The sequence below is a fragment of the Pterocles gutturalis genome, unplaced genomic scaffold, assembly GCF_000699245.1.
Source record: "Pterocles gutturalis isolate BGI_N339 unplaced genomic scaffold, ASM69924v1 scaffold12838, whole genome shotgun sequence".
In the NCBI taxonomy this organism is placed as follows: domain Eukaryota; kingdom Metazoa; phylum Chordata; class Aves; order Pterocliformes; family Pteroclidae; genus Pterocles; species Pterocles gutturalis.
This window is the reverse complement of record NW_010118268.1, coordinates 63,623-82,262: the sequence shown is the minus strand read 5'-3', so window position 1 is coordinate 82,262 and position 18,640 is coordinate 63,623. Positions and strand designations below refer to the sequence as shown.

General features: G+C 38.3%; 1 protein-coding gene across 1 annotated transcript in view; it reads left to right on the top strand.

The window, feature by feature from the left end:
* Positions 1 to 18,640, top strand: part of VWF (von Willebrand factor) — a 98,244-nt gene that overhangs the window by 35,645 nt on the left and 43,959 nt on the right. Inside the window, 6 exon segments of the mRNA XM_010076140.1 lie at positions 5,124 to 5,267; positions 6,239 to 6,403; positions 8,710 to 8,753; positions 12,778 to 12,955; positions 16,607 to 16,827; positions 17,924 to 18,116. Coding sequence (XP_010074442.1) covers positions 5,124 to 5,267; positions 6,239 to 6,403; positions 8,710 to 8,753; positions 12,778 to 12,955; positions 16,607 to 16,827; positions 17,924 to 18,116 — 945 coding nt within the window.

Here is an 18,640-nt window from a genome sequence, read left to right as displayed (position 1 = left end):
CTCCTTTATCCAAATCATTAATGAAATTATTCAATAATGCAGAATCTAATGTAATTCCCTGTAGACTCCCAGTAAACACCTCCAACTCTATTCAACAGATTGTCTTTTGTTGTTAAAGCTTGTTTATGTCCATTCAATCAGCTTTCAATCCTCACAGGAACCTCTACATGAACCATTCTGAATTATTCCTTCAGAATATGAGTCTGGCTTGAATATGCATCAGATTATTTAAAAAAAATATTCAGCTAATTAACCCTTATTGAATAGTCCAGGAAAAATTCTTACAAAGCCTGTTCTGACTGTCAGAAGTTCAGCATCAAATCTTCATAGTCTTAGCTGAGAGGAGAATACTGTGAAGTGATGCCATCCCTTCTACATTTTTTCCCTGTCTTAGTAGGTTATCTTCTGTTGTTTTTTTTCTTTAACGATTATTCTAAACATGACTTTTGCTTTGTACTCTGTAGTGTAGTTAGGAGTGTGTCAGCACTGAAGGATGTGGAGAATGCTGTGCTGTGCTGTGGTGGCAGCCTTTGGAATGACTGACCTGCCCTTTCTAAAGTGGCCTGTATAAATCAATGGGGTTTTTTGTTTATCCTTTTTGTTTATTTCAAATTTTTTTTCATGGGCATGCTCAGTGACTACTGGTCATGCCCTACTGACTGAGCTGAAAGGTTGCTGGGGGCTCAGTGCTCCTTCCAGCTAGGCCTTTTTGTTCAGTTATCCAGATAAATGTTTAGATGGTTAAATTTGGGAAGGAGGCGTGTATGTGCATGTGTGAAATTAATTGTGGCCTTTATGCCTGTCAGGACCAGCATAAGTGTGCCATGTTAGGAGACAGGAGGTCAGGGACAGACAACCAAGCACATATTCCTCGTGATGTCCACTGCCATTGAGAACAGATTTTATTGTGTGTCACACTGCTCTCAGCTCTGTTATTCTCCTGTGTGTGAGGAAGGCTTTTGGCTTTGAGACTTCCATCTTGAGTTCTTATGAGTTGCATGTCTAATGCCTAAAATACATGTGAGTATAGAAGTCATTCTGCTTCCGAAGCTCACTTGTTACCTTTTTTTTTTTTTGATAGCACATTATATATGTGAGAAACAGAAACCATTTGTTGCAATAATATGTGAGACTAATATAATTTACTCTTATGTTCAGTATGTGGGAACATGTTGGCTGCTAATCTGGGCTTAGAGTCACATGCAGCCCTTCAAAATGTGTAATCCTCAAAGCCCATAGCAAACCTCCCACTCACTTAATTTGGGCTTGGATGATACCCCTTGTCACTGCTAGCAAAGGATGCTTTGGCGACTGTCAGATTTTCTGCAAAGAAAAATAATTGCTTTGTTGTTTTATGGAGCAGGATTTTGGGCATTTTCTGTTAGCATTTGGATTTTCTCTAGGGTCCATCACTGAAATGAATAGTTGATGGTGTGGTTCCATACAGCTAAACAGATTAAAGAGCTACCTGCTGCAGAAAGGCCCATCCCTGTCCCCCTGACAGCTCCCTGCTGCATGCTTGCACCACCTTCCTTCTGCAGCAAGGGAAGGTGAGCTGAGTGAAGGGCCAAAATGGCTGAAAACAATGCACTTTCTTAGAAAGGTTGTTTTTCAGACACTGTGAGTTGCCCGAGGCGGCTAGCTGTGCGGGCAGGTGGGCAGCAGGTCTGTCTGCAGGGACTGGGAGGGCATGCCCAGCTGGTGCACCTGGCGAAGCAGACCCTGCCTTTGCCAGCAGCTTGCTATGGCACTAACGCAGCCGGAGGTGCATTTGCAATGGACGTAGATATGTCAGAGCAAGCTGTAGTGGTGCCAGCAGCAGCAGTAGTGGCCCAGATGTCAGCCACTGAAGGGGTGTCCAAGACCCAATGTGGTCTTATAATGGCTGAAGCCTGTGTGGCTCAAACCTGGCCATTTTAAAGCTAGTTTAGCTATGGCCAAGATGCTGCGCGCTCTCCTTCCAGTCTTAATATAGCATTGTGCTTAGTGATATTTTTTTCAGTGTAAATGTTTTAAATTTCCTTTATTGGTATGAAAATGGCACATTGCTGTTATGTTGCAGTCTAGTAGTAAGAAAATGTTCAGTTGGTTGGTTTATTAGCAGTCAATATTTTTTATTATGGTCTCTGAGGAGTTTGTTTTTACCTTCCCTGGTGAGATGTAGAGACAAAAAGCTGAGAAGAGACAGCTTCCAACTTGGGATGGTGACTTTCTGATTTCCTCTAGCAGGACAAAAGAGTTCATTTGATCATATCTTCAGACACCTGGCTCTTTTCTCTAGAGCTGGATTCAAAATAAGGGAAGAAATCCAAAGAGGTTTTAGTACGCTAAAAAAATTTTTCCATGCAATAAATTGGGTAATTGTTTTGAGGGGACTTTGAAATAGTCCCTGGTTCTGTTACAATGGAACTTGATTTTTTTTTATTAGAAATTATAAAAGTAATGGATTTTCCAGTTTACAGATACGTATGGAAGTTTCTGAAAATTTTCAGAATTAATGGGAAAAAGAAAAATTGTGCTGGAGCAGCTGGTGGCCACACAAACCACACAAAAGTCAAAGCGTCATTAAGAAAGACAAACACAGAAATCTCAGTACTTTTCACAAATGAATGAAAAATTGTTTGTGATTCTCACTGTACAAAATTTTAACCTAAAATATTTGAAAGTTGAAACCTGAAATACGTTTTTAGTAATTATTTATAGGACAAAAGGGAAATGAGTCAATTTTCTGGCACAGTGACCATCCTGGAGCAATCTCAGGGACTGGAATATAGTGATATTAATTTTCTGTATTTTGTTTTATCCCTTAGTTATTTAGAGCTAACATGCCATTCTGCATCTAACATCTACCTCTACAGACATACAGGGTAACTACTGGAAAACAAAACCATTTGTTGCAGTGATTGTGAGGCAGCTGTATAGGACATGAGTTAATACCTGGTGTTAGTTAATTTTTCTGGTCAGGAATAGTAGCTTGCAAAATAGGATTACTATCACCCAGCTAATAATGATGTTTTAAAATATGTTTTGTTGCAACTAGAAAAACATTCAAAATTTGGAGGTTTTCACTGAGCAGAAACTCTGATGTGTTTTCACTGAATATGTAAAATATAGTACAGAATTAAAGTGGGAATGAAAATCAAATTATAAGAACAGAATGAATCTACGCAGTTGGAAGAACTAAATAAAAGGTAGTCATTACATAGCAAGAAACAAAATAGAAACATCCCATCTTATTCTTAAATACTGTTGATAGCGTTCTGTTGATTTTTCTCTTCTTTTTTTCCTTCTGGTCATGATTGACATTTCGAAAAAGCATTTTGATTTAAACAAACAGGCATCTTTTTATTTGGAAAATCCTGCTTGGAAAAAAATCTAACCCTCTCTAGACAGGAGATTGCTAGTGGAGGTAACGGCACATGATAGATGGAAGCTTATACAAGGTGAAGCTGATGTGGATTTTGTTCCTGCATTAGGTCTGACAGGGCTTGGCAGCAGTTCCTAGTGAGTCCCAGCTCTTCTCTTTAGTTGTGGGCATCTGTGTGGAGAGATGACAAATGAGGATGAGGCTAAGGCTCTGGGAGAAAATAGTGATAATGGGCTAATGGGAAGAAGAGGTGTCTCAATAGGCTGAGAAAGGCATACAAGGCTGTCAGTCACGGACTGAAAGGTGCATGAGACAAAAGGAAAAGATAGGGAAAGTAACGGTATTTGAGAAGGGAACATCACCTCCAAACCAGTACTGTGGAAAAGGAGACATTTACACTTTTTTTTGAGATAGCTATTCTAGGCTAGATTCTTCCAAGGGATAAATTATTCCTGAAAGCCTAATTAAAGCCTTGTAGAATATCCAATTGCTGTTGCCACGTTATCAATAGTCAGTGTGCTGAGTGAGCTTCCTAGAGGTTGTCCATGCTTGCAGCAGCTTGGCAAAAGGATCTTTGCTTCTGCCAATAAAAAGGAGTGAGTGACATGATGAAAGAAGACACGAAGGTTCAGGTGTGCTAAGGTATTTTGGAGGTGTGCTGGTCAGTCATCTACAATCTGACTTCCAGTGTTTTACAAATGTGTTTGTTATTTAAAATTGTTCAGTGAATTCCTCAGGCAAACATATTTCTTCTCCACAGTTCTTGCAGGCTACTCAGAGGAACTAGTTTTACAGGTATTTGTTATTCACCATGCATTGTTTGCTGTGAATGTCCCATCAATCGTGCAGTATCATGTCTACTTTCTGACCTGATAACTTCCAAGCCAAAAGAGCTTTTAAGAAAGCTCTGTACCATCATTCCCAGGATAAATATTTGTGCAAATACATATCTAAATACAAGTAATAGCAAAGTGCTCTCTTGCTGGCTCTCTTGCTGAGGACGTGATTTTGAACAAAATGTGAGTGATCACAAATGTTAAATGAAAGGGCAGCAGCTACCCATTTAAGCCAGTTTGTGATTTGAGCTAAGGTAGAATTTTTTTAGTGTGTTTTGTGGGTTTTGTTTGTTGTTTTGGTCTTTGTGTGTGTGTGTGTGTGTTTTAAATATGGATTGCCCAGTTAGGTTATGGGTTACTCTGAGTCTAGAGTTCAGAGAGGTAGCTAGTGGAAGGCAAGATACACTTTTCACACCCGTATCAAAAGCTGAGTGAATTAGGGAAGGACTAGATCTCTGGGTGCTGAGCAACCTGTATGTACAATTTAGAGTGGTGTGACATTGTAGCTCCGATAGCCACTGGATGTCACTGTTGTTCTGCAATCGGGAAATAGGTGCACTGTTCTACAATATCTTCTTTCCTTTTGTGTAACGCAATGGTAATACTACCAGAAGAGGTAACTAGTAAAGTGAGGAGCATAACTTTAACCTCGTGGCTAAGGAAGGGTAGTAAAATTCCCATTATTTCAGAGACTGGGGAGCTAAGGATGGTCCTCCTGCGTTGGGAGGTGTTAATAGTAATGGTAGGTGTTCAATAGCTGCGATCTTTCATGTGGCAGCAATAAAGCAGACACTAAAAGTCCTTTAAGAAGAAGTATTTTCCACTACTGTATAACCTACTAATATAAAGTAAAATTTAGTTTTATAGCCTTCTATGTGTTTCCTATCATATCTTTCATTTATCTCTTCGTTTCTTCTTAGGAAAAGCCATTGATTTTGTAGTTCAGAACTCAATGTCAGAATCCCACGGAGGGAGGCCCAGCGCATCCAAGGTCGCAATAGTCATCGTGTCAAGGAGATCAGAAGATGCTGTGGAGGCTGCTGCAATTTCTGCAAGAATGAACAGTAAATCTCATTTCACTGTCAATATTTTAAAGCGGAGTTGTTGCTTTTTAAGTGTTGCACTAGAATAAAGGATGAAAAATTAAGGCACTGGCATGTTCATGTAAGTTCACTGATATGGACTTGCTGCGCGTAATGTTCTGATAACAAATAGGCTTGAGCAAAACCTGCCTGATGGAGGTGCCTATGAATCACTGGTAGATCCAGGACCAACCTGCAGTTTAAGCTGAATAGCTTCTATAGCCTTCACAAATTAGTGGCATTTCATTTTCCCAGTTCCTGGGAATAGACAGGGATGGTAGAAATGGGATCTAATGTTATAGATTCAATACTGTTGCAGTACAGTGAATCTTGGAAGGTTCATTGTACTAATAATAATAAATAGAGAGGGGATTTGATCAGATTGTGCAATGACCCATACAGAACTATACTTTTGGTATTAGTGTGCTGCATGATGTTTCTTCAAGTTTTCTGGCTGTAGTCTCTGTTCCTCAGCTTCCTCAGGTGTTCAGCTGAGGAACAGTGACTTCCTTTGCATGTTGCTTTGGGAGCTATTGAATAAAGCATGGGCTAAATAACAACTATTATTTTTTTAATTAAATGGCTTTAAAATAATCCAATTGCCATGTAACTGAAGAAAGAAAACAACATATTGAGATTTTTTTTACATTTGAAAAAAAGTGAAGATGTTGTCACTAAGTCTGCAGCTGCATTTTGTTGACCATGCATGATCTTATTGTGCTTGGGACTAATAGAGCTCATCTCTGCAAACACTGTGATTAGGGCATCACCATTTCTGCCCTTAATTGCCTTCAGCCTACTTGGAGGGAGTGATGCAAGTAAAACATGAAAATTAACTGTTGGAAAAAAACTTTTCCCATTTTTTTTTAAGAGGCAACTGAAAAAAATAGGACAGCAAAGACCTCCTTCTCCTGTGCATTTCCCATTTTAGACCCTTTTGTCTGTTTCTCTAGGGGTATCCCTGTTTCCAATTGGAGTTGGGAACAGATATGATGAAGAGCAACTGAGGACTTTGACTGGGCCATCAGCTGCTAACAGAATCATGAAGCTTCAGAATTTTGAAGACTTATCCACTATGATCACATTGAATAGTGAATTTATCAAAAAAGTGTGCATGGGTAAGTCCAATATAGTTGTAGCATCATAACTGGAACAAAACATAAAATCTGAAATGCCAAAACCGAATGATCTTCCTCGATTTGAGAAAGCCCAATGGCTCGCTTGTTAGTGTTTCACCAACAATCATCACCACCATCACTTAGGAGTAAAAATCTGAGCCCTTTCAGCATGTAGCCAACTGCCATTCTAATTAACAAACTTTCAGCAAGATTTTAAAAACTGCTTAGGCCTGAACTTTCAAACTATCATCTTATTAATAATCAGGGCTTGTCATTAACTGAAGGACACCAGGAAAGCTCAAGTTGTAATAAATGAATGGGGGCATGCTTCAGAAATGGTACAAGTCAGCTGTGATTAAATACTTCAAATTACATATTTTTCTGCACAGACCTAAGCACCGTTATGTGCATGCCTACACAGAATTCAGCCAAAGTGTAAGAAAAAAAAAGAATAAGAAAGAATCAACTTTTCCAGGAAAACAAACACTGGAGAGAAAAAAAAAAAAAAAAGGTGTAAAATGTTTTAAAGAAACATTTATTTGTAGATACCAATGCCACCAATTTAAGTAAACTTGCTTTTTAAGCAAAGTTTAAGGATTTTGCTTCTTTTGTGTCCTTGGTCTGTCTGTATATAGATATTTATTATTCATGTTGTTATTGTTATTTCGATTACAATAGAATCGACTTGCCCTCTCCACAAACCACTGTCTCATCATGTTAGTCATTGCATGAGTTTTACCAGCTTTACTAGGGCTAAGTTAGGTCTCCATTAAAAAAAGTGGACTTTTTTGCAGAGCCAAGTACCACTAAGAATGAGGAAGCTGCAGAGCGTGCACAGTCCAGTTTAGAGATATCCGATCAGTCTCCACTGGGATCACTTCTGGCATTTTAAAATCTCTCCAGAGCATCAAACAGCTGCCATTTTTCTAGACTTAAACAGCTGCCATTTTCTTTCTTTTCTTTTAAAATAAGCCTTTAAAGATGCATCTCCTCTCCTCACACTGTAAAATACGTGATTTTATTGCCCTAATTTATATTAGTCCCAGATATAGGATGGGGAGAAGGAGTCTGAAACCAGTAACTGTTTTCTTACTGCAACCTGTGCTATAAACTATTGGTACTAGAGGTGAAAGCTTTGCATTTTTCATTTTTATGAAAGCTTTTCCAATAGCACAAAGCATATGCTCAAAAACTTGAATGGTGGGTGTCTTACGTTAGACACCTAAACTTGAAAAAATTTAGCTCTGCCTTTTGCTGATGGTAAGATATCTTCTAGTTTGTTTGTTTGTTTGTTTCTGGTTTTGTTTTTGTTTTCTTTTATTTAAGTTTCTTACAATCTGTAAAGTATAATTTTCCCCTTCAGACTCATACAGTTGGATTTCTTGTACAGAGGGAATCTTACTTTATGTATGGAAGTGGATCAAAAATAATACTGTTAAAAAGGTTTAAAAGATTTTCTAAATACTTTCAAAACACATTACTTGTCCTGGAAAAGACAAAGCTTATGGGGTATATAAACTAGCATAGTACAGAATTATATAAAGAGTTTGCTAGTCAGTGTTTTAATTTCTTAGATACGTGCTTATCACATTGTCATACCGTAGTACTACTTTACTTTCCATATATCTTCAGGTGTGGTGTAAGAGCACATAAACGTGGAAACTGCAATTCAATGGATGCCTTGTGACCATCTAACTGATTGCATAAAAAACTGCCCATCACAGTTATGGCTGAATGTAATGAAACTGAATTTGACTATTCTTATTGCAGCTATTTTCATGCTTATACTAGTTGTTAACAAATCTTATATTGGGGTTACTCACTGCATTTATCCTTCTGCATTTAATAAAAGTATGTGTGCATGAGTGTGTAAATTCTCATTACCTGCTAACTACCAGAAATATTCTCAATTCATCACAAGATTCAGAAGTAAGGCAGGATCCTGCTTCAGAGCTAAAGCCATGATCTTCTTTTAAGTATCATCTGGGCAGAGCTGTGTGTCAGTACAAGGAGTGCTGTAGAATTGCAACCTACCTATTGCTCACAGGGTATTTTGGGACCAACATCGTTGCAGAAGACAGGTAATGCTAACAGGAACAAAGTTTATGCATTCTTTGACTTAATCTTGTACACTTTGGACAAATGTATGCAGTCTTCAGACAGGGATTCTCGCATTTTAACACAAAAAACCCCCTTCTTACAGCCTGAGTCACATTTTTAAGTAAGCAATCTGTATTTTGGTGACCACCACTTCAAAGGCTGGAGAAGGGAGTGAGATGGCTAAAAGATGTCTGTTTCTCTTTCAGACCCTGTTAGAGGATGTATAGATGAGGAAGGAAACAAAAAGAATGTAAGTGTATTGCCTGGGTCATCCATTTGTATTTCAAGTTACAAAATTCAAGCTGAACCATGATAACTTCAATAGATAATCTGAAATAAAAAGTGTTGGACAATGTTAAGTATTAAGAATTATTTTGGAGGAGGAAAATGTTGGCTTTTGAACTGATATGGATAACTTTGCACACAAAGGAGACTTCTTCTAATGACGCCTGATCTTGCAGTGTGTTGAATGCTATTGAAAGCAGTGCAGAGCCAAAACTTGTGACAATGTGTGTCTTCCCTGATGAAAAAAAATGTATTTCCATCTCCTGTGAAAGAACTTCTGGGAAAGCTAGACATGACCAAAATAAAGATGCATGTATAGGGCAGAGGCAACGTCATTGTCCAGACCATCTCCTTCTGCTAAAAATACTAATACCTTGTGTGATGGTCATCTGTCTAGCAAAAACTATCTCTTAAGTAATGAAATCAAAGTTCTTAGCATTGGTTTGCAGAAAAGCTTTTATTAATCCTGAGAAAATGCTCAGAAATTTAATAAACCTGTCTTATCTCTCAGAAGTGATCTGCTTTAAGAAAATAATGATGTAGGTATTATAAATTGTTCCTTTCCTTCATTGCAGGTGAAATGCCAAGGTTTTTGAGTACATATGATACTTCATGCATTTAAAAATATTAGCATAAGCTTGTTACACATTTCTAGTAGGGGTCAGTTACGAGTTCTACCCTAGGATATATCTTGAATTTCTGATGCATTAAAAATATTCCTTTGATTTTTCCCTTGTGAAGACATGATGGTAAGGAAGGATGTAGCTAATAAAGAAATGCTTATGAATTTTCTAGACACAGGAAATGTATCAAAGCTGCCTTACACAGTTGGCCTCGGTCAGCTGGTCTGAACACAGAAAGGCTTTAGCGAGATCAGACCCTAAGTATAATCTGGTGGCTTTGAGGTTGACAACGTAATTAAGAAAAAAACAACAAAAAAAACCTAAACATGAAAAACTTTCTTAATTTAAAACAAAAGATAATTAGATTCTTGTTGTTTCTTAATGTGAATTACATGTGTCCACACCTCTGGGCTCTAGAAGCAGACACAGGTACATGTAGATAAGTGCTGGGAAGCCTAAACTTGGATTTCAGACATGTCAGGTTTCATTTTTTTGGTGCTAAACTTAAAGCACAATTTCCGTTCTGGCTAAAATACTTTTGGAAGAAAAAAGGCCAGGCTCCAGTCCATATGAAAATGAACCACACTTTCAAATGGTAGTCTTTAAGGGGATTTTCTGTTACCTCTTCTCTCAGCCAGAAAAAACCCAAGTTTTAGAAGACACAGCCAACATGGTAGCCATTGCCTTTTGGAGCAGGCTGTTGAGCACCCTGTGGTGCCTGCAGGACACCATGAAAATGCTCTGCCTCTGGTGTTCAGCACCCACACCCTGAATCCCTCTGCTGACTCATGGTCAGTAACGTGGCACCGTCGGCCTCTTACCCTCATCCAGGGATGAAGAATCAAGGCTCTTTCCTGATTCAGAAAACACAGGCTCTTACATCGGATCCATAATATTTCAGGTGTTACTCACAGTTACTGCAGGAGGCTCAGTTCCCTAAGAGGGATATCTGTCATGCACCTGGAGATTGTGGGAACTAATCTCACAGTTTGCAAGGAAATCAGAGTTCTCAGGATCAAAAAACTCAGCCTAAATCCTAGCTAATATCAAGAGCAATGTGACTTGTTACATTTTTTTATTGTTATTACATCTACCCTGGAAATTACTGTTGAAAAAAGATTTGTGGATAGGGTCTGTAGCACAAGGGCAGGAGAGCAAATGTGCTAGGTCAGGCCAAAAATCCATACACCCTCCTGTATTATGTGGCCAAAAATAGATTCAGGGAAGAATGTAAGTAAGCATATATGATACTTCCCTGAACTTTCCTATCCTTGAACAATTTGTTACTCAGGGACTCCCTGAGCTGTGAGTGGCATCTTTTTGTGTTTCACTGTGCTCGATAGCTTTCTCTTCCATTAACTTGTTCAGTCATTCTTTGAATCCATGTAAGTTTTTAGTACTTGTCATATCCAGTGGCTAAATTATCATATCCAGTAACTAAATTAAAAGGTGGCAGCTGATGAACCTGGTTGAGGTACGTAGCTCTCTCTTCTGCAGATGTACAGTCAGAGGAAGAGTGTGCAAGTCTGGGTCTATAGGTTCAGTGCTCCCTTAGAGAGGAAGTCTGAGGCTTCCTCTGGCGTGCTGGCAAACTTATCCTTCACAATTTAGAAACCTTTGCTTTTGCATTCCTTTCTGTCCTATTCTTACTCCTATGATTTAATATGAATTGGGATTTAGGCTTTCTTTTTCTTCAGTGTCCCTGCATTTTCCTTTGACACCGGGATTCTTGGCTTTGGATCATTCAATTGATATTTTTGTTTTAATGTGCTGTGCTTTGCTTTTCTTGTCCAGTTCTTCGATGTTTTCCAATAGATGTCCTGTTAAGGAGTGAACTAAAGACAATTAAATATGTGTGGAAGCTAGAGGGTCGTTTGCCAGACTTGCACAGCTGTATATGTACCCTTCCAGGTGCTCCACTTTCAATGAGTTGAAGACGAGACAACTGTAATTAAAAACCAGTTTCTTCCTATCTAAATATTTTTTCCATACTTAAAGCTCCTCAAGTTACTTTTTTGCAGCTTCCTCTAGGCTCACAAGCCTGAAAAGTATTAAGCTGATTTCAGGACAAGTTCCCTTCTCACATTCCTGAAACATACAAAGTGGCATGTAGCTCATAAATTAAAGCAGCAAATTAATTTGTATTTCATATGTAAATTTTTGTGGCTGCAAATCTGGTAGTTCTCTTTTAGACTTGACAGTATCACATAGCTCAGAGATACAGAGCAGTACTTTTACATCACTATTCTTGGATGGCACACTAGTGCCAACAATAGCCTGTGAATACGTTGTGGTTACATAAATATTTTGTCATTTTGCTCTTCTCTTTCATGGGAATGATGGGTGAGATGAAAATGAGAGGATGGGAGATAACCCTGCCCGATGCCAATCATCTTTTCTTCCCCACACGTTTCTGCTTGTGAATATCAATACGTGTTATCCAGTTCATAGAACCACTGTCTCACTTGTTACTAATGCTTCTGGACTCACCTCTGGAAAGGGCTGTTTCCCACATTTGGGGATGTTGGGGATAAATGCAGACTTCGGGGATAAACACTGTTTTGAAATTCATTGAACCCATTTATGGACTTTAGAGCTCTGTGGGATTAGGGCCAGAGAGCTCAGCTTTTTTGCAGATATGAATCTTGAGATATTACAGACTGTGACCACATCTATTTCTCTGTCATTTAGTAGTATGCAATCCTGTTGTCTTAAAATGTCGACTGTCCTTTAGAAAATGAGAATATATTTTATATTTTACTTTTAATTTTACAAAACCATTATGTATATCTAATAACATTAATCTGGTAAAGGAACAATTTCCCTTCAGGAAGGGAGGAACTGTTTTAAAGTTCTGTGGTTGTGCATAAAATAACTAGAGTATTCCACGCCTTTCTAGCTTGGAAAAATTTGCTGTGCCATGAACATCTGTGCTCAGAGCTCTTTCTAAAATAATTCTATGGCTTATGAAAACTAATGACTTTGACATTTAAAGAAAAGCTAAGGGGAATTCTTTATTGACTATGCTATCCGTGCATGCATCCGTGCATGGCTAAGTTACCAATAGATGGAGTACCAGATACTTCATTCTGCTCCAACAAAACATCTATTCTAGACTATTATCTTTTGCTTGGAATTTCAGTCTATTTCTCACAGTGTTGCTAATTTAAACTTTCTCATCCTCACAAAGTCCTTAATACGCTGCATTCTATTATTTAATTATCCAAGGCTAATTTGAGCAGCACTGCTGTCAGTGTCACTTCACTTGCTAGCTGTAGGAGTGTGGCTGCAGCCAAGTTTCACATTTTTTCTCCCCTCCACCCATGTTCCTTTCAATTGTTAAATATCTGTTGTCTCCCTATCTAGCCTGGTGACAAATGGATGTTGCCAGATCAGTGCCACACTGTGACATGCTTTCCAGGAGATTACACAGTTCTGGAGAGTCACCAAATTAACTGTGAGAGGATGCCAAAACCGGTATGTCACAGCAATCTTCCTGCTGTTAAGATTGAAGAAACTTGTGGCTGCCGATGGATGTGTCCATGTGAGTATCTATCTTTGAATGTCTGCCTCCCCTCCCCATCACTTGAAATATTTATCACAACTGTAATGCTGAATGGAGCTTCTTAGTCAAAGATGACTGAGGTGGGAGGAATTAATGCTGTACACTGGCTAAGTAAACAGCTAGGTGTGTTAGTGTCTCACTGATGCCTGCAAGGTGTGATGCTATTTACAAGTGCAGGGCCACTGTGAGCTTATTTTTCATGTTAGCGTAGCTACGTTGCTTTGTCAGAGAATCTCACACTCAATTTCCAAAGCTGTGTGAATGAGGAAGGAGGATGCATGGAAGAACATATAAATTTATCTTGGCATGCTGTAAGCAAGTGATATATTCTTCGTCCATCTCTAGGCTTGAGGGTTTGGCCTGACCTCAATGACTCGTGTGTATTAAAGAAACAACAACAGCAAATTCTCCCTGCCTCCATAAAACTTCACACTGGGTATTTGAGCAGAAATGGTGAGCACTGTATGTTTAGTGCCTTGGCTGAGATGACAGGAAAAGAAATTAAGTGCACCTACTCGCATTTACAGGGTGAGGCTGGTGATCAGTTTATTAAAAAGAGAGATTCTGTAGGAAAATCCCACATATGTGAAGGGAAGACTTGAGGGAGAAAGAATGATGATTTCAAACCAAAAGATGAGCTGGAGCCTCCAGATTGCCTCAGTGCCTGAACAGATGCTCTGACAACAGTGAAATGGTGACAGTGTGGGATAAGGAAGGCAGTGGTGCCTGGCGGCATGCGGTGTGGCACAGCACCTCGCTCCACAGCCATCACCGGGAAGAACACTTCGTGGGGCACCAAGGGGTAGGCTCAGACGCTAGGTCTTTTGGTACACTTCAGACTAGGTTTGGAGAGTGAGATTCACCTCCTCTTGGTGTCAAACATGCTGTAGTCATATGCTCAATTTGCACAAAAAAAATAGTTGTTTATTTTGAATTAAAAGTCCAAACGATCAGATCAAATAAATCTTAAAGCCTGCAGCTACACAACAGTCCAATTATGCATGCTATTACAGCTAAAATATGCAGAAATCTCCAAAACAGGAACCTGGGGGTGTTATTTTCAGTAATGTTTAAATCCTGTTCAGAGCCTGAATCTCTTTGGCTTTGATGAAGCTTAGAGGACTGTACTCCCCAATATAATTCTGAAAATTTGGCTTACATTTGAAGTCATATAGTTACTTTTTAAAGTAAATCAGAACCCTATATATATCTTCTCTTTGTACTGTACCATTTCAATTTAAAATGGTCTTTGCTGAACTGGCTGTTTTAAGAAAAAATTCTTCAAGGCACTGCTTGAAATACCTAAGCTGGGTAGCTAGATTTTAGTCCCTGAACTGTTAGACATACAAAATTTTAACATCCCAACTTTTAGCATTTTCTAAAAGCACATTTGATTGTCCAAACACTTTAAATATAAATATATCAAAACGGTAGAAATATTTATTAATTGAATCACATAAATATTTTATAATGTTTCAAAGATACTCTTAGTTGTATCTACTTGTAAAAAGTGCATCAGGAATAATTTTCCCAATCCTAAATACACTGAAGGATTACTTTTGGCATTAATTTTGGCATACATTTCGCAAAACATGTCTTCATATAGGATTTCTGAAAGGGTGAAATGAAAAATTACCATTCGTGCATTGTCATGAAAAGACCTCTATCTGACTTCATATTGCTGCTGTTTAGCGTGAGATAACACTTATTTAGTTCTTTATGAATTTAGTGAGCCATGATATGCAAAATTTAACTTTTTTTTTCCCAAGGTGCTACAGGTTGTAAGGGAAAAGTGGTAAGTTTTCATATGTTATAAGAGGAGGAAAAAAAACCCAACTCCAGCCAGCTGATCAAAAACCCACGGGCAAAGTACCCTTGTTTCAATGACTACTCAGCAAAACCAGGGTGATGCTGGGTCAACTAAAGCAGTATCTGTAGCAGCCAGGAAGGCTGATTCTGATACCATATGCGCTGAACTCAAAGCTGAAACTCACAGCAGTCAGTAAACTTTAGAAATGGGCATAGCAAAGCTGGTGCATAGTAGAAGCTCAGTGTGCTTCAACATCTCTTTGTTGTTGTGAATGGAGGCTAGTTAGGCAATCTGTGCTGCAGGAGCAGGGCAGTGCATGCTTAATTGGCTCTCGTGATTCAGCAAAGTAGTATTGAGCTATTTAGAGAGCTAAAGCACACTTTCAAGTGAGCTTGACAGTGCAGATGATATGACATGCTTTTGCAAAGAAGTACTTGAAAAAGTGTTCTTATGTTGTATAAGTCATTATGTCGTTCAGAGAATAGATCTGGAGTTATACCATAAAGGTGCTTGCTTGCTGAACTAGTTACAAATTTTATAGCAACATGATTTGCAACGTGTGATTCATGGGTGTTGGTTGGTTTTGGACTGACTACATTTAAATGGATTGAGTTAGTGCATTTTGTGCTACAGAATACCTATGAGAAATTTAAAAGGATTCCCATTATCCTTAGAGATTTTTTAGATGTCCATGAATAAAAAAAAGGTTGAGAAACATTGTTTTATTGATAACTTGTTTTATTGTTGTTTACACATGAACTTTATAAGTACAGTAAAATATCTGAAGATGCTCCAATGCTCCAAAGGGGTATACCTCCTGACAATTCAGTGCCTGCCAGTACACAAGATAGTCTTTATTTTTTGTTGAAGCACAAGTTGCTGTTTGCTGTTTTTCCTGGGTAATTAAGTTTGAAGATCAGTGAATGGGAAACAGATTATTCTCAAATCTGAATTAGAAGCCAAGTAGCTGAATTATTAACAATAAGAATTTTCTTCCTACATGTTTAGCTGACAGGGGTTTGATTGTCCTTGCTACCTTTAAGCAAAATATTTGAAAACACGTGAATCAGAAGCATCCCTTTGCTCAGGTTTTGTTTTGGTGCTTGTGAGATTTTGACCTTCCTTGTTTTCCAGCGTATGAAGACAAGGAAGTGTTTATAATCTAATGACAAGGACACTGAGCTGTCAGTTGACCATTGGTTTATCCTGTGCACACTATTTCTCTGCCCTTTTCCCGTTTCCCATCTGAAAAAAACAAAACAAATCTGTCCCCTGATATTGACTTGTGACGTGTTTGATAAGAATGAAATAGTGTTATTTGCTTTAAAATGTAATACGGTACAGAATAAAATGCAATTTTACACAATAAAAATGTAATGCAAAAGTTAAAAAAAGTATGTTACAGTCTTTCTACAAACAGGGAAGGGTTTTTCCCCGCTTTTATTTTTCTTATAAAAATTTTTAATTAATCATATTCAATGTGAGTAAATTTAATGCAAAGGGATTTTCTATTAGTTTATCCAAATCCTTTGTAATACTAATTGCTCCAAAGATACTTCAAAAAAACCATATGATGTAGTATTTACCAAAGTTTCTTGTAGAAGATTTGCTGCAGCATTTGCAATTAATTTCCTTTCTAACTTTCTCCATTAATTGGTTCCACATGCCCATAATGACTGTGAAGAAATACTCTAATTTGGACAAAAGTGAATTCCTATGTGTCTTTTTTTTTTTTTTTTTTTTTTTCCATTGATTTTGAGAAAAAGGAATTTTTTTTTGTTTTTTTTTTTTTTTTTTTTTTTTTTTCCATTGATTTACAGGTATCTGTATAGGAAGTTCATCTCGACATATTGTCACTTTTGATGGGCTGAATTTTAAGCTGACCGGCAATTGCTCCTACACTTTGTTTCGAGACACGGAACACGATGTTGAAGTTCTCCTCCATGAAGGACCATGCAGAGCAACACCAAAGATGAACTGTATGGACTCCATTGAAGTGAAACATCGTGGTGTATCTGTTCAGCTCTTCAGTGACATGGCAGTAAGCTAAATGCAATTAAGTGATCTGTGTATTGTCTGCTCGTGCTATAGAATTCAGGTTACGAGGACAAATTTGTCCCCTTTATCTGGTTTCTGTTCCCCTTGCAGCCTATTCTTAGGCTACCTCGTTTCAATTTCATGATGCAATCTATGTTGACATAGTGAGCCAGACACGTTTCTCCTCTTGTCTCTCTCTCTCCCTGTTGTGCTGGTGTAACAATGTCAGGAACATGGGATTTGGCAATGTTTCCCTGACGCTTCTGCCAGAAAGGCAGGGATTATAGACAGGATATACTGCACTTTGGTTCTCCTCTTTTGGCAGAGGTCCTTTATACAACGTTGTCATTTGGTGTTTGGGAGAGCAGTCTATTCTTCACAAAGCTGTGCATGACTGGCTAGTTGAAGAGATAGGGAGTCGGTTCTTATCTTGTGTGCAAATGTACGTCAGCATTAGAAGAAAGGCCAGCTTATTATGCATTACACCTGTTTTATAGGCAGAGAAGTATTCAAATTCACTGTGACACATTTTTCAACCTCTAGGTTCCTCAGACATAGAGGAGTTGGCTAGCCTGCAAAGGTGATCTCTTCTGACTCATGTAGCAAAATAGGATGGACCAAAACACCTGCACCCAGTTTTGCACGGTGATGGGACAGCCCTTACTTTCACTGAGGTTTATGGATAATCAGAGTCTGTAGGCAGCATTTTTACTTCATGGCATTGGATTGTTAGTCTATATGTATGTGGTGTTGAAGGAATGCACTCATATGGAAAAATGTCGAAAGAATTGTTCATATAATACATAGAATGAAAGTCCGTTATCTCTCTGCATTTAGACTCAATAGAAAGTTTCAGCTTGCAAAATTGATTCTTATGTCCAGATTCATCTGGGTCTTCAAGTACCTGTGAAGTCACAGAATCACAGAAAGGGAAGGTTTGGAAGGGACCTTAAAGATCATCTGTTTCCAACCCCCTTGCCATGGGCAGGGACACCTTCCACTAGACCAGGTTGCAGTCAAAATGTGTTTCAACTGTAAGATTGGATTGATTTTAACTGTTTGCTAGAACTGATGTGATGATCTTGCTTTTTTGAAAACAGGTGGCTGTTAATGATGAAAGGGTTCATATTCCCTATGCCAGCAGTTTGTTTGAAGTCAATGTCTATGGAGCAATAATGCATGAAATCAAGTTCTCCCATCTTGGACATAATCTCACATTTACTCCAAGAAACAATGAATTTATTCTTAAACTTAATTCAAAAAGCTTTTCTTCAGGGACACAAGGGCTTTGTGGTGAGTTTAAAAGCTAGTAATTTTAACAGCTTCCTACTTGGGCTTGAGCTGCTATTCATGCTATTGGAATTTGTGTGGTCCTGAACCTGTAAACTCTCTGAGTGAGTAACCTCCCTGTGTAGGATTTTCTACTGTTGCTATCAATGTAACAGCTCATTGACACCCAGTAATACCTTAGAAATCGTAAGGCTAGACATCTCTCATGTTTTACTTATTTCACATTATCTTTTCAAGCAGTTTTGTTTTGTTTGTTTGTTTGGTTTTTTTTGGTTTGGTTTTTAATGGGGCTTTAACTTTAAGGTCTTAATATACATTTATGTGAGAGATGTGACCTATGCTTGCAGTGGAGATGAAAGGTTGTGAGGGGTACTATTACCTGGGAGAATTAATTCTATGGTATCCTCTCTGGTGTAAACTATTTTATCACTTACACCTCTGTGGCATAACTTGTACCTTCTGTAATAAGGAAACGGGGAACAAGACCCAGGGTTTTTATACCTCCACTGATAATATTCCTTCCTCTT